This window comes from Varanus komodoensis, unplaced genomic scaffold, assembly GCF_004798865.1.
Source record: "Varanus komodoensis strain SLA01 unplaced genomic scaffold, ASM479886v1 scaffold20_1, whole genome shotgun sequence".
Taxonomy (NCBI): Eukaryota; Metazoa; Chordata; class Lepidosauria; order Squamata; family Varanidae; genus Varanus; species Varanus komodoensis.
In genome coordinates, this window is record NW_025335587.1 from 17,889,174 (window position 1) to 17,913,578 (window position 24,405).

Here is a 24,405-nt window from a genome sequence, read left to right on the forward strand (position 1 = left end):
AGTCACCCAGTTGGCTCCATGGCTGAGCGGGGACTAGAACCCAGATCGTCTGAGTCCCAGTCCCATGCTCTTCACCACTACGCCCCACTGGCTCTATCTCTCCCAGTAGCCAAAGCTCGCTTTTGCAACGCAATCCCACTTCTTGTGCTGATCAGGTTAATTCAGGGGCGTGGAAGAAGGCTCTGTGAATGCCAGTCTGCCTTTGAGCATCTTTCTTGGTACTTGCCGAGGTGCCTTGACCCTCCCACTTTCAATAAAAAGTCCTTCTCACTGGCAACCTGGGTTGCTTCAGGGCAATGCAAGGCCCGCAGCTGCTGCCAGCTTGATTTTCCATTAATGCCTCCACGGCAGACACGAGGCTCAGAGACATTACCTGGCCTCAGGTAGCTCAACCCTTCTGTCTCATAAGCCACGCCCACCATGGCAGCCACTTTTGGGTAGGGCCCAGGACTGCCCTGGGTGGCCACTGGCCCAAACTGGTCACACACCTCTGCACTAGTTCATGCTCTGGTGCTAGTGCAACCCCTCATGAAACCACACCAGAGTTTGCACATTTTTTTCACCAGTGTTAAACTAGATGCACCCCCATTTGGGCGTAGAGCAGGGCATATTGGCTCAGGTGATCCAGGACAACATCTTTGCTTATATATTTAAGGCAGAAGCCCCTGATCAGAGCCCCCAGGGTCCCGGGTTCGATTCCTGACATCTCTGGGTGTGGCTAGGAAAGAAAGAGAGTCATTGCTGCCAGTCAGTGCCAACAATAATGGGCTACAGGAACCTGTGATCTGACTCCCTACAAATCAGCAGCTTTCTATCCAGGACCATGAGAACTAGGATTTTTAGAGGAAGGGTCATGGCTAAGTCACAAAGCACCGATTTTGCAGGCTCTAGCTCTCTGCTTTGATCCCCAGCTTCTCCCTTGAGGAGAGAAAGGAATCCTGGAGAGTGGCTGCCAGTCTGTGCTGGCAATACTGGGCTAGATGGACCCGGGTCTGACTTAAGGTAAGGCAGCTTCCTAGGTTGCTACCAAAGCCTCTGGGGGGCCCAAACTGTTCAGCACCTGCCTTCTATAGATAAGAGAAGGAACAGACCTAAAAGACAGTATGGCTTCCCTCCTCCTTCCCTCTCCGGTCCTCCCCTCCTTTGCCTTCCTTCCTCGTGCCACACAAGGTACAAGCAGGAGTTTTATCTAGTGATGCCAAAAGAGACTCCTGTTTCCTCTTCCCCCAGGAAAGTGAAGCACAAACTGGATTGACGTGTCATGGGAGCAGCTTTCCCTGAGCTGAGGCCAAGAATGTTTTGCAAGGGTTGCTTTTAGCTTCTTACACGGACACATCGTGCAGGGTCTGGATAGGGTCACAGGGATGGATGCCCTCTGAATGTGGGATCTCGGCAATGGCAGGAAAGATTCGCAGAGACCAGCTAGACCAGGGATGTCAACACATTCTGGTCAGACGGGGTTGGGTACACACAGTGGATTTTGGAAAAATCCCTTGGAAAAATCCGTCAAAAAATGGTGCCGGAACACCGTTCTAGTGCGTTCTATGACAAAAAAAAAGCCCTGGGTACACAAGCAATTTCTAGATTGCTAAGATCCTCCAGACATCGTCTTGGTCCTCATCTTTTCATAAAGGTCTTCCCATTTTACCAGTGTAAAAGGAATCACACTTTAAACACCCAGTTGTGTAAATAACAGTGCCACACGTTCCCTTACCTTCAACGTGACCCGGACCTTCCTGTTAGGATCTGAGCTTGAAGTGACCGATCGAGAGTTGTGGTGGACAGCTGGATGAAAATGTCGCCTCCGTGCACGGCTGCTGTGAAAAAAGCCAACTCTGCGTCAGGCATAATTAGGAAAGGGATTGAAAAGGGATTATGCAATGACTCTGCAACCTCGCTTCGAATATCGTGTACAGTTCTGGTTGCTGCACTGGAGAAAGAACTTTACCGAGGGGAAATAAGGAGCAGAGAAGGCCAGCTGAAAAGCTCGGGGGGCCAAAGCGACTTCCCTTGTGAAGAATGACTACCGTGCCTGGAATCACTCAGCTTATAAAAAAAGCAAATCAGGGGAGACAAGATAGATTCAAAATTATGCATGGAGTGGAAAAAATGGAGAGAGAGAGAATGTTCTTTCTCTCTCATAATATTGGAACTCCATGGAGTCGTCCTCCCATGTATAAACAGTGGACTGAAGCCATAAATATGCTTTCAAGATTACAGACATACAGATGTTACTCTCAAATGACATACCTAGGATATTTACCCTGCCTTTGTTGAAGGTTATCGACAACTGTCACAGCTGGATTTATTTACATACATGCAATTGTTCATTCGGGGAGTGGAATTTTAATTTTTTATTTATTTAAAAATGTTAGTGGTGAAATTCACAAGAAAAAGCGAATGAAAAATTACAAGAGGGTATTGTGAACGGGCAGGTTTTCCCCAGCATGCCAGCTAATTACAAAATTCGGCAGCACCACTAATTGTAACTTTGAAGGACAAAAGGCAACACAATCCTGACACTAATTTAGGGACATCAAATTTTTTTCCATCCGTGGTGGCAGCCGCGTCTTGGCACATCCTGGGAGTTACACCCAGTCCTTTCCGGAGAGGAGTGGATTCGCTTTTAAGCCACTTTGAACCCACAGGTGTTTAAAAGGATTGTCAACAGAGGGGCGGGGTAAAATGAAGTTTCCCTTGGAGTCTCCCTTCTAATAACCGAGTGACCTGAAGAGTCATTTTGACATTCCAAACAAAGAAACCGTGTAGAAGCTACCAATTATAAGCCTGGCATTCTGGTGCCAGAATCAAAAAGGCTCTTAGCTGGGCTGACAGCTTTATGAAAAGCACGTCCTGCAACAAAGGGGTGCAGGAACAGAATATGTGTAAGCCGGAGGAAGCGGAAGAGGGCTCTGCAAAGGCTTGTAGGGCTGGCACACAGAGGAGGGCAAACGCTTGAACTCCGCCACCCCAGAATGCTCAGTTGAGGGTGCATATTCGGAATGCTCTTCCCACGGAGATTCGCCTGGCTCCCTCCTTACTTTCTTTTTGGAGCCAAGCAAAGACCTTCCTTTAAAAAATAGTTCAGTAACTAATGACATTAGACCTTTGTTTTGAATTTTTTTGGCTTGTACTTTATTGTTATTTTTATTGTGATCTTGGTTTTTATTATGTTTTTATTGTGGTTTTATCTTGTGGTTGTGAGCTGCCCAGAGGTGCTGTGGCACAACTGGGAGGTATACAAATGTTTAAAATGAATAAATATATATATATATATATTTTTTACATGGTATGCAGAAAAATGGTCCACAACGGCTATGTGGGACATGCTGGGAGCTGTTCTGCCAGAACATGCGTAGAATTGTGCCTTTCACTGGCTTAATTTGCAGGGGGTTGATTTTGGATCAACGTGAGAAGAAATATCTCAGACATTGGAGCCGATGTCCTCAGTGGGCTGGGTGGTGGGGAGGTGTCCCCTGGGGGCCCTCTTTATGCTGAGGCTGGACAGACATCAGTTCATGATAGTCTCCTTCTGGATTTCCAGCATCAAGCTGGGGTTCAGGCTAGATCCAAATAGGTATAAAGAAGATCCAGATGTGCTGGTAGAAGTCCAACGGATTTGCAAGGATTTCTGTGGAAACTGACAAATTCTCCCAAGCATATTTCTCCTGCATGATCCAAAGAGAGCAATGAATCATGCAGGGGTGGAACAGAGGATATGATGCTTGCAAAGCCCTTCAATTATTTCATGAATTTATGTCTGCCGGCACCAAATTGGAGCATTATCAGTCCACGTCGACTAGTTCCAGCAAGCGGCTTAATAGGAGCTCCAAGCTGAGCTCGCCCCTAGATGGAATGTTCCCCCCCATTTTAAAATGCACTTAATTAATGTAACTGCAGCAAGGAAAACTTCAAGGATCGTCCCAAGGCAGCCCCATCGCCTGAATCCTTTGGCAGCCGTGGTTCCCAAGGGAGCTTCCAGGACCCTGCCCTCGCCCGGGCTTGGGTGCAAAAGATCTTGCAGGCAGGCGCAGAGGCTCACATGACCATCTTTAAGGGCACAGAGCAATTGCTGGAGGTCTCAGCCGGAGAGAGGTCTTTCCCTTTCCAGGTCTCTGGAGTGATGGAGACATCAAGGAGCTTTGGTAAGCCATATAAAAGAGGTCCCCTAAGAAGGAAGGTCGTAATGCCCAGGATGGCTTAGCTTAGAAAAAAGGCAAGTAAAGGCAGAGCTGATAGAGGTGTTTAAAACGATGCACAGTGCCAACAAAATGAGTCAGGAGACACCATTCTCTCTCCCGGAGGATGCATTCACTGGGGAGTGAGCAAAACGGGGATCTTCCTTTATTTTTAGGGGACGGAGCATTGCTTAGCTGCGCAAGGTCCCCAGTTTGATCCCCACAAGCTCCAGGAAAGGCAGGAAAAGCTCCTGCCTGTACCCCAGAGAGCTGCTGCTGCCGGCCCATGTTGGCGATACAGGGTTAGACGGATGCCCAGTGGCAGCCACAGCATCCCCATGGTGGCCACTGCCTGCTGAGAATGACAGGCACTGCAGTCCAGAGGCACCAGAGCAAAATGTTTGCTTCTACTCCAGCAGTGACATCTTATTTCTCGGGCAATTCCTCTTGTGGATTATTTTTGTTTTTCCCTTTAAAAGGCAGCAGTGGAAATAAGACAGGCACACAGGATCCCACTGTGAAGTGGAAAGGGCCACGAGCCAAGGAACTATCTGATTTATCAGTCCGCAATCTCGGGTGAAAGATCAGTGATCAGAAAAGGTGGGGGAAACCTCACACTTAACTAATAAGTTACTAGTCATCTGCTCAGTACCTATTTCAGGGCTGGAGCAGAATTTTGCTCCTTTGACAGCTGCTGCTAAGGGGTGTGGAGGAAACAAGGAAGTTTGAAATGGGACAGGATCATAATTGCAGATTCTAGCTGGAAGAATTAAAAGGGGGAGGCGTCCCCGTCCTCCTTCACATGGTCAGGAAAGGTGACCTGGATCTGCCTTCCTCCTGTATAAAAACTCTGGAGGAGGTCGGCAGGCATGTAGTCACGGGGATCCACATCAGGGCCTCGTCTTCCCAGCCCATCTGGAGGAGAGATCATGAGGTCGCTGTACTGTTTCATCCTGCTCTCCCTGAGCGCATTTGCAGCAGCTTCGAAGGGTGAGTTTTTCATATCCATTTTCTCCCCCCCCCCCCCCTTAAGACTCAGATGCACTGGCAACAATTCTGGCTGGGTACTAAAAGCAATAAAAATTAATGCATACATATCTACCTATCTGTCAGTGAATACATATTATTCCTCATTTCAGTTTGCATGCTTTGAATGAATTCTGTTCTTGCAGGAATGCTCAGGTTTCTAACAGGGATGGTTGGTTGGAAAAGACAGGAGTCCGAGAATATTACTTGCAATGGTATGCCTTGATTTCCAATTCAGTTGTCCATATGAGCCAGCCGTACCTACTTTTTTCCTCTTCGGATTATGTTGTGCTGTGATAATTTGTGTTGCATCAAATTCAGGAGGGAGGGAGGGAGGGAGGGAGGGAGAGAGAGAGGGAGGGAGAGAGAGAGGGAGAGAGGGAGAGAGGGAGAGAGGGAGAGGGAGAGGGAGAGGGAGAGAGAGAGAGAGAGAGAGAGAGAGAGAGAGAGAGATTTTTCTTATGCTCTCAAATCTCCCCCTTGATTCTCTCTCTTCAGTTTACCGATGATCAAACTAGACTCTCTTGATCATTGTAGCAGGGAAGCTGCATAGCTTAGTCATAAAATGCAAGCTTGGCACGCAGAAGCTCCCAGTTCAGTGTGTGGCACCTCCAGCTGAAAGATGCAGGCAGCAAACCTGCTTTCTCAAAGACCCTGAGCAGCTGCTGCCAGCCAGGGTGAACAGCAGTGGCCTGGATGAGCAGACTAGTGTGGCACAGTGGAAGTGGAGTTCTCGCCTTCCCGGCAATCACATCTGCGATGAGTTGACACCATATTTTAGGGGCCACTTCATTCTCTGGAAAGTGGGCATGGACTTTGTCCTCAAGAAGAGACACCGATGTGGGGTGCTTAGGGGAGCTGCAACTTAGCCAGACTGCTCCTAAAATTTCACAGCAGTGATATACGGAAGACTTGGGGTGGGAAAAGCCATGAACCCTGTGGCACCTTGCAGACTAACAATCCTTCTCTGGCCTTTGTCATGTGGACACTCTCCACCACCCCACCCTCCTCTCAGAAGACCCCAAAGTATTTAATTTTGAGCAAAACATCTGGCCAGCTTTCCAGCATCACTGAATGAAAAGTTGGCTGCTAAGCTGGGGAAATGGGTTTTTGCAGGCAGGTCGGCCATGTCTGAACTGAAGAGATTCAGTTAAATAGCACAAGTCTTTCGCATAATTTCCCCCCTCAAATTTTATCTTTCTGTATCAGTACTGTTTTGAAAATGGCAAAGGAATTCAGGAATGTTTTTCTTGGATCAGGAATAAGAAATTCTGACTACATATCCTATCTTCTTGTCAATACAATCCTGGCAGTCACGCAAGGGAATATCTTCCAAATACTGATATAAGGTTATAAAATAAACACCATTTTTTATGAAGGAGCAAAGTGCTGAGAGGATCACACAGACCGGTAATCTCAGAGGCTGGGGAGAGAGCGAGGGCTGATTTCTACCATCGGCTTGTGCTCTCATATAAGGCAACCTTCTGATGCAGAAGCATCCGCATGTGAAAAGACAAGTCTCCTGCACTTATTTTTAAAAATTTGTTTTAAGTGCACATAGCCCAGTTTTTAAAATAACAACTTCCGCCTCAAGCAGTTCCCAAAAACCTCCAAGAGTTAGAGATCCATCACATCTCAAAAAGAAGCCAAAGCATATCAGCGTAAAGCTCCAAGATGACAGCCAAGGAACATGTACATAAGCCACGGCTGACGACGGCATCTTTTTTCTTAGGTCATCTGTCAATGCAATTGGAAGCTGCAGCCCCCAAGCCACAACATTTCAGAAATCCAGACCTGAAAGAAGCACACTCTACACAACACACACACACGTCACAGCATCATTTAGGCTAACCCCTTCCCTTGAGCCATGAGGACTAGAGGCATTTCAATGGAAGCCAATGCTGCCCATCTTTGCCTCGAAGCAATCATTTTAGTGGGTACCCAAAACTTCCCTAAAATTTCAGTCTCTCCAAATCCATGGGGAAGTGGCCGGGTGAACACCATAAACTTTTGCTGCCTTTTGTCATTCTTCTACACTGTAACAACACTGGTGGGTGAACCTTGCCATACAAGCATTTGACACAAGCAAACATTAACTAATGACCATGAAAGGGAAGCATGGCGAAAGTGCAGGCCAAGTTACCAGCTTGGAAGAGTCATGGGCTTCCTGCCTTGGGGAGGCTGCATCAGACACGGGACCGGGTTCGATTTCTGGTCGCGCTTCAATGTAAAAGGCTTGCCGTTGTTTCGTAAGAAAGACAGGGACATCCCTGTGAGAGCAGGAGGAAATCCCTGCTGGATTAGACCCAGAGCCCACCTGTCCACGGGAAACCCTCAAACAGGACGGGGGGGGGCACAGCCCCCTGCCCGTGTCCCCCAGCAAAAGGGGCCACTTCTGGTTCTGGAGGTATCCTGTGGCCACGGACGGCCTCGGCCTCCTCCTCCTTCTCCAAGGATTTCCAAATGGGTGCCCAGCCCTCCTCCTCGTGGAAGTGAATTCCCTCATTTAATCCCACATGGTGGTTCCCTCTTTTCCGAGTCTCCTGTCACATGGCTCTACGGAGTGACTCCAAGGTCTAGGATTTTAAGCGAGGAAGGAAAACATTCCCGTTTCCTTTCTCCATGCCATACAGGATTGTGTGGCCTGCTCTCACGCTGCCCCTTGCTTGCCCTTTTCTTCTAGATGAAGCCCCTACTATTTACGTATTCATTTATTTATTTAAAGCTTTTCTGTACTGTCCTCGTTACCAAAAGTCTCAGGATAGTCCTACAATAAAAAAAGTAAACTGGGGTGCCCCCACAGAGAAGGCCCTTCTCTGGGTAGCCACTCTCCTAATCTCCTTCAAAGAGGGCTCCCAAAGAAGGACCTCTGTCCCAGATCTTAAGGGGCGGGCAGGCACATAGGCAAGGAGATGCTCTTTCGGCTATCCAGGATATCCAAATATTGCACTCCCTCCCTCTGTGGGCAATGCTTCAGCTCCCTCTTCCTTTTGCTCACACGTTTCTGGACACTCCCCAGCTCAGCGGAAATTCCAGCCGTGAGGCAAGAAACGTGCCAATGAGGGGTGAAGTTGAGCGGCTGCAAATTCGGGGAAGGTTTGGGGAGGGGAGGGCAGCAGATTTCCTGGTGGGAGCAGCAGACGCTGGGGCTTCCAATACCAGGGGGTGGTATATGCACTCCAGGCTTCAGCCTGAACCTCGAATTGCCACCAGAACCCCAGGGGTTAAAAAAAAAAGATTCAGAACCCCGGAGAGCTCCTGCAAAGTTTGCCTTCTAGGGAAGGAGTGCTTTGTGACTGGGGCCACCGACTGCCAACTCTGGGCCCCAAAGTGGGCAACTGTCACTCCTACAAAAGGGGCTACGAAAAAGAAAAGACGCACAAGGAGGCTTCTAGGCAACGTTTGGTTCACCAGCCACAGCCAGTGTAAAGTTCGTCTGGTCCTTTCTTCCCTGAGTTTGCATTCCGCTTGTGGTAATTATAGTTAATGTGTGAGCCGAGTCTTCTCCCCACAGACCCATCCCTTTTTCTCTCATCCTTGACCCCATATTGCACTTGGCTCGTTAACAAGCAGAAGTTTTCCTTCTGCAGAAATGCTGAGTTGAGACTTGCAGGCAGACTCTCCTGCGTTCGCTTGCCCTGACACACGCCACGTTCTGCTCTCCCGGTTTCTCTCAAACTGAATCGCCGTCCTCCTCTTCTCCCTCCTGGGAACACATTAGTCAGGCCTTATCAGGAATTGCATGTCCAATTCTGGCTGCCACATTGCAGAAACATTGAAAGAATGGATTCCAAGGAAGTCGGGGCTCTGGAGCTAAAAAAAGCTCTTCCAGGGAAGGGTGAAGCCTATGGGGTGGATAGAAAAGCACTCTCCAAAAACTTGAAGGGCAGGCGTATCAGAACTAAATAATCTAGTGGGATTTATTTACAGCAGATTGCAAGCTTAACTGGTAGATCTCCAGGTCATTTCTAAGAGTTTCTGAGTCCTGATACTTTTAACAAGAACAGGGAAAAGTGCACAGGAAAAATTACTCTGTGTTCCTCATCTGTAAAAAGGGAGCACTACCGATCTTGGTTGCCTTTGGTCCAGCCTTTGTCCAGCTCTGTTCAGCAGTTTTAAGGAAAGTGTTAGGATATGATTCGTGGGGCGAAGTTCAAATCTGAGCCACTTGGTGTTTGGCTCCAGAGGGTAGACCTCAATGTCCTAGCAAAACCTCAGAGTTAATCCCGTAAGCCTGGATCCTGTTTCACCAAGGCTAAGCAAGCAAATCAGGAACAGAGCAAAGAAGTCAGGGGTCAGGCGCTCCCTTGGTATGGCTTTTCAAGGAGAGGCTGATCAATTGGAGCTCCAGTTTTCTCGAGCCAGGAATTGGGGGTGGGTTGGATTAAATGGCCTACAATGCCCCACGCAACCTGGGCTTCCTCTCTTTGTTCCTGGACCTGTAAGGCTGCATTTGGCTGCTTCCTCTGGATCACTGGAAGTTGTACCTTGAAGCCAGGCTCCATCTGCATGAATGTGAACATGTGCAAAATGGAGGAATCAGTGACAAATAACCAATCATAGTTTGCTAGCCACGCACAACCTACAGTCCACAACCATGGGTTCTCTTCATGGGCTGTTTGTGGGTAACAAACCATGGTTTCTTATCGCAGCTGGGTTCAGACGGCAGGACAGCCCATGGATCAGCAACTGCCCATGGGTCGATGACAAAGCACATTCCGTCCATGCGCAGCCCTTCAAGAACAAAGACAGATACCAAAGCGAACTCCTCCCTGCGGCTTGTGACACAAGGAAGGGTGTCAATATCTTAGAGACAGACCTTGGCTTCTTATTAATGGAACAAAAGGGAGAGAGAAAACTTATCTACCCACCATTGTTTGAGGTTGCTACAGAGACACCCTGCCCAAGTACCGGGTCACAGAAGCAAGGAAACGGAACCAGCAAAACACCGTTTCACTGATGTTCGATTCAGCCACCGCTGCAGCTGCCCTTGGCCTGCGGCACTAAGGGTGGAATGAGGGACCGAGGACCAAGGAGCGCCTCCTGCAGCTCCAGAGGCCCCTGGCCAGGACCCCCCACCAGCCTCTGCTGCCCTGGTTCATCACTGCTCCTGCCTGCTTCCTGGAGAGGGAGAGCCCCTTTGGGGGAGCGGATTTAGGGAGCTGAGTCTCCTCTGCCCAAGCACAGTGGTCCCAATCTGGATTGGGGGTCACATGCTCACACTAAGGCACGGGAGAGCAGGGAAGGAGGATTGGGGTGCGCGATCCATTCAATGCAGCACGCGGTTTCGCCTCAGTTCTTTCTGAACTTCAGGAGGCAGCAGCGGGGCCGTGTATCCACTCTGAGCTTTAGTCTGAACATTGAAGGAGCTGTCTGCGGTGCTGAAACCTGCCCCTCCAAATAGGCTGCAGTCTATGAGTTGCTCCTTTGGAGTCCAGAGGGGTCCCTGGGCAGGCTCCCCAGTGGCACTGGGGCACTTTGAAAATGCAGCAGGAGGGGCTCTTTGAAGGCGCTCAGCTCAAGAGGACTGGGTGCAAATGCAGGGGAAGGCCTCCAGTGTAATGAAGGCTTTAATCCCGAGCCTCCCTACTGAAGGTCCAGCATCTGGCTACTGTGCCACATGGGCTAGCAGCTGCCCTTCCCATGCAATGGACCGCCAACCACTGAATGGCACTGACAGGCTGTCCTGCTTCCTGCGGTGCTGAGGAGGGCAAGCAGAGAGCAGGAGCGGGTCGCCTCCAGGCCGGGGCAGCCCTTTCTGCCAGGTGCTCACACGCTGGCCACACCTGGGACAAGACGGGATGCAGAACCTTTTTCAGCCTGAGGCCTGCACTCCTTTTTGCAGAAGCTCTGGAGGCTGCAGCCCAGTGGGGAGAGGAACCAAAGGCAAAGAGGGGCCCCCAGAACTAAGTCTATTTTAGCAGAAGGGCATCGCTGTCTGGAGAGCCAGAAAGACCCAGAGGGGATGCCCCCAGATTTGATCCAAGATTTACACCCCACTGCAAGTTCACCTGGCGCATCTCCCGTGCCCCCAGCTTGGAACGTGCTCCCTTAGACACATGCATCTTTCCTTGCAAGGAAGGCGCCACAGTCCTCCGTACTTGGAATCCTCTCCCACTCTCTCTGGCACAGCACTGTGGCGCTTGCTTTATTTCTTTTCCCTTCCCTGGTCATTAAAAAGTCAAATGGAGAAGCTTTCTCAGAGGGCAAGAAGATTGCACTCTTCATATCCTCAGGAAGACACATTCTTCACGGCAGTGGATAGGCATTAGATTAGGTCTATGTGCCGCCATAAGCCCAGGATGTTTAGGTGTCCCAGGACTGAACAGTTAGAAACAAACAAAAAAGAGGATTAATTTATTTTTAGATGGAGCTCTGCAAATTGACCTTTTCCTCCCTCAGCTCCTGCCAGATCTCCACTGACAAATAAAGAGCACATGCTCACACCACTAATTTGGATAACATACGCCACCGCATTGTATTGTTACACAGGAACCAAAGTGTGCATTGTGTATGCAGTGGGGGTAATCTCGGAAATGGGGGGTGGCGTGGAGTAACTTGGATCACAAACAAACTGTGATTCACGGTTATCAGAACGGTTTGCTGCCGGCCACTCGTTCCATCAAGGTTGTCTGCAGGAAGGAAGGAAGGAAGGGAAAAAGGTCCCCTGAGGTTCAAGAAACACTCTGGGATAAAGCAACCAAGGAATCCACCGAATTACACAATAATCCACATGGACATTGTTCATGGGAAGAGACTTGGGTGTTGAGAGGAAGCCAGAGGATACAAACCGTTGTCCTCCTCCAAACCTATCTTTCTGCTGCTACCCACAAGGAATACGATGCACACAGCTCCACTCAGCATATATGAAAAGAACAAAATATACTACCAAGCTGGAAAAGGTGCAGAAACCGGCCACTCAAAGTCAGCCAGGAGCTGGAATGCTGTCCCAGTGAGGAGACGCTCCAATATTTCAGTGCAGCAAAATGAGGACCAAAGAGCATGGGGACACAACGAAAGGAAGCGCATAAAATTATCCATGGGGTGGTGAGGAGGGGAGTAAGGGAGAGGAGGACACCCCCACTGGACTCAGAATATGAGCACTCAGCTTATGAGACCAGTGACCCATAGCAGGAAGAGATTCAGGACAGGTCAAGAGGAAGCCCCTCTTCACAGAGTTACAGATCTCAGCGCCTCGAGATGTGGTGACAGCTGCAGCAGAAAATTCAAGTAGGGTCAGTCACTGGGTGCTTCATCGAGGCAGAGGAAATGGATGGTTCATAAACAAAGAAAAGAGAGGAAAATTTGCAACTGATAATTTATGTGTAGAGATGCAGATTTAGGAATAAGAATTATAATCCAAATAGCAGCACCAGATGCAAATTTAGGAATAAGAATGATAATCCAAATGGCAACACCGTGGGCCTTCCGATGGTGGGAAGATGCAGACCAGGAAAACGGCACGCTCATACTTTCTATGCTCCAGGAGCTAATGACTGAGTGGTCTTTCCCCTGAAACAAGACTTGGACTGGACTCCTTCAGAGCAGCCTTCAAAAGAACGCTCAGTTCTGCAAAATGGACGCATCTCAACCATGACCCTGAATTTCTGTCCCTTCCATGGCCAGCCAGGTGCCTCGGAGATAGTGGGGCTGCCAGGGCAGGTTTGGGGAGCAAACGCCTGGGGGGGGGGGCTGTAGGTGAAGGAGCAGGAAGCCCCCACATGCATCAGTCAGGCTGGTTTACCAGACAGGAAGTATAATCTGTCCTTGGGGGCAGTGCGGGGAGAGAGGTCTCTAGGACTGTTGCCAGAGAGTAAAATTACCCCATGGCATTGCTGGTCTGAGAAGGCCACCAAGAGCACCAGAAGCAAATCCATGCTCCCGCCTTGTTGCTCCACACCCACAAGTGCACGAGGAGCGTCTCTTGCCTCTGGCCGTGGGGGCAGCTTCTCCGTGATCTTCTCCATCTGCTTCTCAGCACCAGACACACACACACACACACACACACACACACACACACGGCCCGAGGCTCCCCTTGATGTCCCATTGTAAACGCTTTCAAGCTGAGCCCTTTGGCCGGGACGTGCACACCAAGCCATGCCGTTTCCTCACATTGTCCTGGCCAGAGACGGTGGAGGACAGGCTGAGCCACGAGGCGACGCACGTGGGGCTGCGCCACTTCTGCTCCGCTCTTCCTCCAAACGGCTCCAAGGAGAACGCTGGGTTTTCACGGATGTGGGCTCATGCTTCCCCGGGGAACCTTTTATTGTGCCACTGCATTGCTCATATGTGGAATTTTATGCGAGGGCCAGACCTCACCCTCTTCCATTTGTAAAAAGATCCCCGTGTTTCCCTCACTCTTCTTCCTGGAAAAAGAATCCATAGAGGAACAAAAGGCAGCCGAGCGGCATGATGCCTTCTGACTTCGGGCCAGGAACCCTCCATCTCTGGAGACGCCTCATGACGGGAGAGTCAGACTCGGATCCATCCGGTCTACTCCTCAAAAAAACTGAAAAGCAGGCCACACTAGCTTGTGTGCCTGGGGGGTTGATGGGCAACTTTTATTTTAAACCAGACCAGGCAAGCAGGCCAGACAATACACAGAAACAGAGCGAGTCAGAAGGGGTCTCCCGGGCCATCTAGTCTGACCCCCGGCTCCAGGCGGCTCCGCTCACGACATGCCCACCATACGTTCCAAGAGAGGACTGTTCTCTCCTCTGTAAAGAAGGCAGGTGGCAGTGCTAATTGCCTCTGGATGGCTCTGCTCAGCCAGTACGCACAGTGGCTGCTGCTGGAAGGACCCTCTGGAAAGCAGCCTTCTCTCCTTCCTTTTGCAAATTGGGTTCTGTTTATTGAAGTCTTTTGCAGAATGATTAACAGCTAATATTTGGAGGGCCGTCCCACAAATGGTAGAGTGGATTTGCCTTTGATTCGTCGTGAAGCAGACTTCCCCAGCCTGGCGCTTTCCAGGTGGTTTGGACGACAGCTCCCAGCTTTCCTGGCCCGTTGGCCATGCAGGCCGGGGTGAATGGGAGTTAAAGTCCAGAGTCTTTTGCAGTGAACCTGGCTGGGACAGGCAGCTCGAGAGAGAAACCAAACCAAACCAGCTGGTTCAAATGACAAGGATGGCCTGTTTTGCTCCAAATATTGGGAGGAATTGAGTGATAGGCAGAGTGGTTTGGTGGTGAAACAGGCTGTCCAGGAAGCTAGGGAGCTGCCCTTTGTTGGAAATGCTTAAGCGGAGGCTGTCCAAAGTGTGTACAAGCCAAGCTGGAGCTAAACTAGTTGAATGCCTCCAAATTCCATGCTGAGACTTGTTCCCTTCTTGTGTCCAGATGCGATTGCAAGATTTTTGCATGAAAATCCATGCCTATTTTTCTGTATGCACACATCTGTTGTGTCCATTTGTGAGATGCACGTATTCTTCTCCCATTGCTTAAGGTGCACACTTTTCACACACGTTTTTTTCTAATCCACCTGTGTGGTCAAATTTAAGCATGTCCACTGATCCCGTGACAAGCTCAGAAGTGTCCAACTGCAGGTGGAGTTTGAGACTGCGTTTTGCTTGGAGAGGTACAAACTGGGCTCAAAGCCGAACTGAAATGCATTTGCACTCTCCAGCATTAGCAGGGGACTGGCGTTCTCTCTAACCCTGAGAGACTAGCAGAAACAGGAGGAGTAAAGGGAGAAATACAAACTGAAGTGGAAATCGGTGATCCACCCACCTCACTAGGTCAAGCTGACTTCAATTCTGCAGAATATTAATGGGATGTTTAAAGGGTGAATGCCACCCCCTTTAAAAGCTGGTTGTCACCGTATCTCCATCAGCAAATCCCTTAAGTTAATGACGTGCTCTGGGAAGGAGAGCGTCCTTTTCCCAGGCTCCGAGTCCCAATATTATGGGAGAGGGAGAGACGGGAAGAAAAACACCCTGGCTAAGTATACTGCCGCTGCTCCAGTGCCAGGTGTGACCTCCTCTGCCAGGAGAGGCCAGGCTTCCCGCCTCTGTGTTCATTGCCCGGTCGAGTGCAGGCATGTGCGGGCTTCCACCGGATACGTGAGCAGCCCTTGCTCATCCATCGCCTTAGGGTGGCTGAAGACAGATGCAAGGGCGTGAACCTTGGTGGCTGGTAGTGCAAGGGAAGCCCCAGTCATGCTCGGCGCCAAAGGCTTTAACCACAGACAATTGCAGCAACACTGGATCAGCCACTGGTCTTGGCCCCCTCGTTCGTCAGCGGTGTGGTTATATGAACGAGAGACCCAGATGGCCGAGGGGTCGGCATGTTGGACTGAGACTCGGGGGGTCAGGGTTCTAGTCCCTCCTCAGCCATGAAGATCACGGGGCGGCTCACTGATTCCCAGCCTGACCTACCTTGCAGGGTTGTTGTGCAGAGAAAATGGAGGAGGAAGGTTCTGTAAGCCATGTTAGGGCACCTGCATGAAAAAGGTGGGAAATAAATGCATAGATGTTTTGCGGGAGGGGGGAGAAGAACGAACATGTACAGCTTCAGCTATCGGGTGGTCTTGAGATGCCATTTCAATTAATCATATTCCTACCTATAGCTATGTTTAACTTTGCCCTTTAAAAGCACTCGTGTTTTCAAGGAAGTTGTAAACTGCTGAAAGATGGTGGGAAGAAGCTGGCGTGGATGGAGGTACCAGGCAAAAGGGGGCCTTCACAAGCCAGGCTTGCCCCACAGAGCCTCTCCCAGCACTCAGGGGCACTGGGCAAGATGCCCCCACCCTGCTTCACCCATCCCACCCCAGAGACGCCTTAAAGAGGACAGATTAATCAGCGAGGGTGCAGCCCCATGCAAGTTTAGAGAGGGGGAAAGCCCTACAACGCCCCACATGCTGGGGCCTTATTTCCAGCTAGGCACTCCGAGATGGAGAAGGAGCTCAGCTTTGAGGGAAGGAAAGCAGCGGGCTGAGGCGCAGGCTCCGAAAAACGATCTCCTGGAGCTTGCTGCCTCCAGCACCATCATCCCCGCAACGATCAGGCTGCCTCCAGCTTGACTGCTGATGTCGCAGGAACAAGACACCCCAGGAGGGGACGTGTCCCTGAATTATTGAGTGGGATCAGCAGTTCTGCTGAGTGGAGAACTGTGTTTTTGCTGCCTCGGCGCTCTGCAGCAACCTTTCAAAGACCAATCCCTTTTTCCAGGGAGATTCTCAGTGGCTGTGGGGGTGCTGCTAGGCCATCGCTGGAGGGGTCACTGAACACACCGAGCCTGGATCTGCCCCTGAGGTTTGCAAGGGGACAGGTTTCCATGCGAAGAGCAAGGAGCTGTTTTTGAAGTTTATTTCTCCATTTGGGGTCAATCCCATGCATGGCCAAGGTATGCAGGAACTTATAGGGTGTTTCTCACTAGGCATTGCACCCTAAGCATGCATATCATCGGTGCAGCCCACAGTTTTGCTCTCTAACTCCATCCCCCCCCCCCATTTTATCCCTACAACCACCCTGGGAGGTAGGTTAGGCTGAGAGAAAATTCCTGGCCCAAGATCACCCGGTGAGCTTCAAGGCTGGCTGTGGATTGAAACCATCTTCTCACTCACAACAACCCTGTGAGGAAGGACAGTCAGCCTGGACTTCCAAGCTCTCCCCAGTCCCGGAAGGCTTCTTTGAGGACCATTACGCACTGGCTAGGAAGATAATTGACTGGATGCAAACATCCATCACTTGATGGATGGTTATATTCCTGCTACTCCAAAGTGTTGTGGTCACAGACTCCAAGCTCTGGTGGGGGGGGGGGGCACCAAAGCCGGCCAGCAGCCACCAGGGCCTCCTTGGTCACTGCCTCTCTGCCACCATGGGGAAGCCACGACAGGGAAGAAGGAGAGCTGGCTTGCTGGAGGCAGGTGTTGCTGGAGATTCTCGCCCATGCGCCCCCGGACTCTGGAGCCGGCCCAGTTGATCAGGAATTTGCTACGAGACCATCTTTCCTGCCAAACCGGGCAAGGCTTTGCGCTCCTTCTTGTTGCAATTCATTCGGATCCGTGCCGTTCGCAGTGCGAACTTCTGACCGGGCGAGCGAGAAGAGAAAGCCGTTGCCCTGAGCACTGTCGCTCTTTCTTTTGCAGAAGGGAAGCACTGGTGTTACCTGTCGCAGAAGTGCCACGACCCCCACTGCCAAGGTAATCCGACGCGCGGAACACGCGGCGTGTGCAACTCCCGGTGCACTCGGCCACACTCGGTCTGTGTGGGGTCGACATGGGGGTCGCTGTGCCCTTGAGCGAATCCCTGGGGACGAACGAAGGCCGCTCGGGGCTATACAGGGACATTGAGAGTGTGTGGAAGTAGGAACCCAGGGGTTCTGTGTGTGACTGCACAAAGAGAATCCATTCAGGGGAACACCGGCAGAGGCGGCGGCATGAAATGCGCCACGCAAACCAAGTGCTTTCGTTGTCCACCTGACCCTCCCTTCCCTCTGCAAATGCTGCTTGATCCAGAAAGGTCTGTGCTGTGTGAACCATTTTTAATCGCCCTGGCAGGCAGCTCCTGGCCAGAGGTCTCCAGAAGGGCAGGTGGGGCTCCGAGGGCGTTCTCCTGCCTCAGCTCGTGTGGGATCGTGTCCTCTGTCCTGTGCCCTCCACAGAACCGCGCCAGTGGGACCAGATGTACGAGGCGTGCAGCGGGAGCGGACAGTCTCCGATCAACATCCTCACCCGCAAAGTGCAGCACGACTGGACGCTCCAGCCCCTCCGTTTCCGCGAATACAGCACCAGGCCGGACAGCAAGTGGAGCGTGGAAAACAACGGCCACACGGGTGAGACGCAGCGATCGTCGCTAGCTGCCTGTTTTCCATGTTTTGGGGTTGAAAGAATCTCTCTGCAGCAAGAGGCGGGCTGGGCTTGGCTTTGCGACCGTCTGCGCGGCCGTCTTCTCGCTCGACTCTGCTCAATAGAACAACTTGTTAAACGTCACTGCTCAACAGAGGGCAGCATTTCCGTCCATTAAGGAGTGCGTTTTGCTCGCTGGTGCATCCTTTGCTCTCTGCTGCGCGCTGGCCTGTGCACAGCACTGCTTTTGCGCGCAAGGAGAGCGAGCTGTCGGCTGAAGTTTGCAGGAGTCTGAAATACGAGCTTTAGGATAGGCTTTGTGGGGAGGGCTCCCCAACTGGTCCGAGGAGCTGAGAAGCTCCAGAATGCTGAGCGGTTTTTGGTGGGTGGGGTGACCAGGATGAAGTCGCGGGCACGGCAGGAGTGCTCCGTGCTGCAGCATTTTGCTGCAGGTCTCCCTGGCTGACGGGATGATTCAATGACATCCTGCATTTCTAGGATCCTTCCTAGGAGGCAAGCTTCAAAAGGAGGCTGCAGATGAGGTGTAACGCAGTGGAGGAGAGACGGAAGTGAGGCGTTTCTGGTTTACGTTTCACCTCTGACACAAACTTGCTCCTTCGGGCTCAGCTAAGGATTAGATTTGGCACACGACATGTTGTTCTAGGTTTTTGTTTGTTGATCTTAAACCTGGAATTCGTCTTTGTTCTTAGTTTATAGCAGGGGCAGGTCTACATCCAGAGCTCAGGTCCACAGAACATAAATAAACGATTAAATAATGAAATGAGTCCGCACACGCTCATCTGCGTATCCTCTAAAGTCTCTCCGTGTGCTCTCCAGGAGCTTCCCTCCAAAGGACAGTCCGGTTTCTAAAAAAAGATGCGTTGACTTCAAAAAAGAAATCTCAGGCAGGAAGAGGGCAGCAGGAGGCGAAGCACATGGGGGCAGAAAGCCAGCGCATCCAGGTGGATCTGGGGTACCTGAGGCTTCCGGGGCCGCTTGACCTTGTTTCAGCCCATGGAAAACAGGGCACGCAACAGGTGCCCCGAGAGGTTCAGGTTTCCGCAGGAAAGATCTGGGGCTCCAGGCCTGGTGGGCTGGCCCCTAACACCACCTCCGCTTTTTAGTGATATATCCAGCAGTCCATTAATCAACTGCGTTTGCATAATCTTTGCAAACAGAGGTATGTCAGAGGAGGATCGTTGGTTGCCAGATTACCTGCTCATTATGGCGAACGCTACCCGTTTAGGAAAGGATTTTAAACATTTGGGTTATTTCAGGGGGTGATGGAGGAGAGAATGGAGCGCACACAGTCTGTCTTCCCCTTCCCGTGTGTCGCCCCCTTGTCGACACTGAATGAAGATTCAGCTGACACAGTTCAGTGAGCTTTTGTATGGGGGGGGGGCACCATCGGGTGCTTTGCCTAAGGCACCAAAATGTTTGGGTTTGCCCTGGTAGGTAGGTTTGGGCAAGCGACTTTGAGTCTCACCTGTGTGTCTTCTGGGAAATGAAGGCTCTCTGACCAGCTCTGCTCACCATACTAGCCCTTTTTGAAATGGGCAAGGCTGCCCACCCCATGCCAGCCATTTTGTGAGAGCGCCCACGGCACTCTCAACATTTCAAGCATGCCTCCCCCAACCCAGCAAGGCTGGGGATCCCTAGTTTATCCACCTGGGACACTGCAAAGGGGTGGGGGACAAGCCCACAACTAACCCCGCCTCTCGAATTGCTTTGCTCCCCTAGTCCAGGTGAACCTGAAAGGATCGGCAGCGACGATAGAATCGGGGGGGCTCTCGGGGAGCTACAAGGCCGTGCAGTTTCACTTCCACTGGGGGAACGGCGACGGAGCCAAGTCGACAAGTCCTGGATCGGAGCACAGCATCGACGGGGAGCGCTATGCCATGGAGGTAGAAGCACGCCAGAATTGGCAGTGCAGCCTCCGTGCTGTTTCTGACCCTGATTCAGTGGTCTTCCTGGGAGGAGGGGGGCTTTCGGGAGCTCTGTGCCTTACTTCAGTTACAAACCACACAGCCAATTTTTCTCTTTGCCTCCACCAACCAACACTTCGTGTTTCGCGACTGCTTCTACGTTTCTGAAACTAGAACTGTCACAAAACCTTTTTCCAGAGTACCAAGGAGTTTTCCCTCCCTCCGTCCTTCTCTTACAGCTTCATATCGTCCACATCAAGGAAGAGTTTCCCACCATTGAAGCAGCGCTTGCCAATAAGGGCATCGCAGTGCTGGGATTCTTCATAGAGGTACGGAAAGGATTGGGCTTCGTTCGAATCAGGGGTCTTAAAATCAGGGAAGTGCCAAGGAGCTGGGCCTGGGCTGTGGGTGGGACTAGTTGGAGCTGCTCCCTGCCCTGTGCGTCATGCTGGGGCGTGCTGGCAAAATGAATCGCCACCAAACGAGTGGAAGTGCCTGGAGTCCCCTCGAACTAGAATCGTTAAGGGTGGTTTGCACAAAGCATTTCAGGCAGTGCAGGGCCACGACACCTTATATATGCCCCGTCCATCCCCGAGACCTTCTGAGTAGGCCCAGCTGGTCTCTCCCTGACCAAGAAAGCATTGCCAAATAAGTGCACGTTGCTGGGCCTTCTTGGCAGTGGCACCCAACTTTGGGAAACCCCTCCCTCATCTTAGCCACGAGCCAGCAAGTGTGTGGGACTTCAGTAAACGCCTTGGGAAGACATGCCTTGTTTCCCCGACTTAAGCCACGGCTGTTTTCATTGTCACCGAACCGTGGACTGTTGTGCGGTATGAACCCAGCTCTGCCGACAAACCATGGATTGTTAACTGCCAGCCACCCGTAGAAAGAATCCGTGCATTTGGAACTCAGGGAGGTCTGTGGCAAACAACAGGGGAGCTCTCATGTTGCTTTCAGACGACATGAGGACTCACTTTGCGCATGGCTCAGTGACCACCTGCACGCAACCCTTGATGGCGTCGCCCGATCCCAGTCACGTGCAAACTGCCAGAGACTTTTGGGCTTTGAAGCCTTCTGGAAGTATTATAATAGCAGAGAAAGTAGCAAACATGGTGCATGCTTTAGATCGGGGAAAAAGCAGGCCCTACGGGGTTGTGGGGGGGCAAGGGCCCGACTTAGTGCGTCTCTCTGGCAGTCTGAACAGGAGTGAGAGGGCAGTCACACTCAGAACTGTTTTTGTCTGCTCCAGGCTGGCCAGCACAACAAGAACTATGAGCAATTCATTGCAAAGCTATCCGAAGTCAGCTTCCCAGGTAAGGAGCCGGAGCTGAATGTCAACCCCGGCATTTCACGACAAAATGCAAAAACGCCATTGCTTTGGGGTGGAAGAAGGAACGGGGTGGGGGACCCTCCGCACCTCCACATTCCTGCCCCTGGAATGTGGCCCCAGGGATCATCTTCAAAAGGGAATTTGGCCCTTGGGTTGCAAGAGGTTCCCCACAGCAGGACTGGCTGGTCTGCTGTAGCAGAACTCTTTTCGGGGCCTTGACATTCTGAAACGTTCCCAGAAACGTTGCCCAGATATGCCCACACAGCTTCTGCTGATCGTTGCCAGAGCCATTAATTACCAACCTGACGGACCATGAGACCAACAAAATTCTCTTTAGGAAATAAAACGGAAATGTCCGCCTTGTGCCTGGATTCCTTAATACCGAACATTGAGGACCTCGGCAGTTTCTATCGCTACACCGGCTCCCTGACCACACCTGGATGCAATGAGGACGTCGTCTGGACCCTGTTTGAGAAGCCCATTCAGCTTGGGCTGGACCAGGTGAGCCACAGCGGGGCCTGCTGCAGGGCGGGAGCAACTCAGAACAGCCAGGCAGCTGGTGACACATCACCCTGAGCTCCTCAGGCAGGGCTGTTCTCCCATCAACTCACACGTTCCTGGAAGCATTTCCTAATGAAGCAATCGCTTCATCCGCTCTGTATAAATATTCGCACAGTGCACTTCACTTCAGTCTAGGGTTCCCAAGTTAACTCTAATGCACTTCCTTGAGAGATCCAACCCAGATTTTTGATTATGCCAGTAAGCAGTTTGCTGTGACATTTCGTTTTGACACAGTGACTTGGTTTGGTTTTTAATTCAGGCCCATGGACAAAAAAGTCTAGGCAGAGGAGAAATCTGAGACGAGTAAGGCTTTAGCCATTGATAGTTGAGATTCCAGAAAGAAAAGTGTATGAGGAAGAGTCTGGTGACCTCCCCCCAGTTTGACCTTTTGTCCTTTAGTTCGATCCTGTCAGACTAGGGCTGTGATAGGTGGAAAGCCAACCTGTTTCCTTGATGGTTTGCAGATCCAAGCATTCTGGCTGCGGCTGTATTTTGGTGGAACCAAAGACCACTGGATGGTGGATAATTTCCGACCCGTTCAGCCTGTAGGGGACCGGATCGTCCGCAAGTCAGATGCAAACACCCCTTCGCTTCCAGCCAAAGTCTTGCTGCTGTTGCCCTCTGCCGTGTACCTCGTCCTCTGCCTCATCCAGTGATCGCTTTCTGAAACGCCCCTAATTATTGCGGCCCCAGGCATGGTAATACGTGGCTCGTGTACAACAGACGCTCCCCGCTATGGGAAGGGGCTTGGCTGACCAAAAGGACCTATAACGGATCTGTTCAGAGTGGCTTTTGGGCAGTGGGGTGTCCCATGCCAAGGACCCCCAATTTCCCTAGGCGGCGGCAGCTGCATCCACAAAGACAGCTGAGCAGAGAGCCAAAACAAAACACAGAGCATACTCCAAATCAAATTCTTGCATGAACTTGCTAGCTAGCAATGAATGAATGCAGAGACCCCTGACTGGCTGTGCGGGGGATACCATATTCCCCGTTATGGGTCCTTCCCATCAGCCCTCCCCGACCCCGTGCTCTCCAGCTGTGTTGGACCTCAACCCCACTGCCCCTAGTCGCACTGGCTCTGCTTTAGACGCAGGGATCTGGCCCTATTCCACCTCCCTTCCCGGCACCGAGTCTTTCAGGAAACAGGCCGTGCCTCCTTTTCTAATATTATCACAGAAGTGGCACTTCAACTGCAGCTGGGAGAAAACACACACGGTGCGAACGCGTGCTTTTATCGAGGCGACCCATTACCTGGGTAGGTACCTTGCCAGAGTAGAACTTGTCGACAGAAGGGCGACACTTAGGAAAGCAAAGTCCGGATTTCTGGATTTTTCTCTCCAAGTGTACATGATTCTGCAGGGGAGATGACGCTATCGTGCCTTCTCCCACAACTGCGCTATGCCCTGCCAATCATATCAAATTATTTTTCACAAGTTGTGCGCCACAGCCTGAAGTTTGCCTAGCTGGAAGGAGGACCAGACCAGGGCAGCAGGGGGATTTGCAGAAAGGCTGAGGGAGCAGGAGGGGAAAGCCAGCCTGGCTTTCCCCCTTCCCTCCACATGGGGGAGCCTGCATCTGCAGCAGCTCCCCCAAGTGGCTAGCCCTTGAATTGCAGGCTGGAGAACCTTCTAGGTCTACTCTGACTCCGCCCACCCAGGCTGACATTGGGATCTCCAGGTTTGAGGACTTCCTTGTTCCAGGAGGGTCTTGGTCAAGCTGGGTCAAAGTCTCTTTGGATGCTGGCCCACTCCTGCATCTCTGGTTGCTTTCCAGGGGTCTCCTTGCTCGCCTTACATTGCTGAGCAATGCCAAAAGAGAGTCAGCTGAGACAATGCATTCTTTTTGCTTTTTTAAGGATCCACTTGTATTTGAGTATGACTTCAAAGATTTCACAGCTGATTGAAATTCCCCAAAGCAGGCCTTGCATTCAACGTGTCACCAAGCCTGGGCACCGTCCTGTTGTGTGGCCAGGGGCTGACGGCTGAGCACTTCAGGCAGGTTCAGGCACCACCAGCCTCTGAAGGGCGCGGCGTCCCTGGAGTGCTGAGGGGGCGAAGTGCCCCTGCTGAAACGTCATTTTCCTTTGGGGGATTGAAATGCTTTCCTTCTTGTAGTTCCAGGCGACTAATCTCCCATCGTGCCCACTGGCTATGTGAGCTAGATTATGGGAGTTGTAGTCCAACCCACTGGGAGGGCGAGGGTGCTGTAGCCCTCCACATTCATGGCTCACAGAAGCTTTATGAGTAAAGCTTCCAGCCCTGAGTCTGGAAGGAGTTGCACTGAAAAAGGTATGTGTTGGAGCCGAACTTCGAACAACCCAGTGAAATCAACAGGCATTTAGTCATGACAAATGTCTGTCCCGTTTGTTTCAATGGGTCTATTCTAAGCCTCGGTTTTTCTCCCACCCAGCGGGAGTGTCTTTAATCTTAATTACAGTGTACTTGGATCAATTGGGATGTGCCTTTCAAATCAATTGGCAGGTTCTTAATTCATCCAGCTAACGGACTTTCAAGGCACCCTCCCCTTCTCTCGATTATGGCCTTGTTCTGCTCCTGCAACGCAATGCTTGCTTTTTACCGGGATAATCTGAGACAAACTTTAG

At 51.2% G+C, this 24,405-nt stretch overlaps 1 protein-coding gene across 1 annotated transcript; it reads left to right on the forward strand.

Moving 5' to 3' along the window:
• The first annotated feature begins 5,053 nt into the window (after window positions 1-5,053).
• Window positions 5,054-22,914, forward strand: CA4 (carbonic anhydrase 4). The gene is made up of 8 exons (XM_044430282.1): window positions 5,054-5,168; window positions 17,289-17,342; window positions 17,804-17,974; window positions 19,728-19,891; window positions 20,152-20,241; window positions 21,162-21,225; window positions 21,580-21,743; window positions 22,268-22,914. Exons 1-8 carry the CDS (start codon window positions 5,108-5,110, stop codon window positions 22,457-22,459), a joined length of 960 nt encoding a protein of 319 aa, XP_044286217.1. The 5' UTR covers window positions 5,054-5,107; the 3' UTR covers window positions 22,460-22,914.
• The last annotated feature ends 1,491 nt before the right edge of the window (window positions 22,915-24,405 follow it).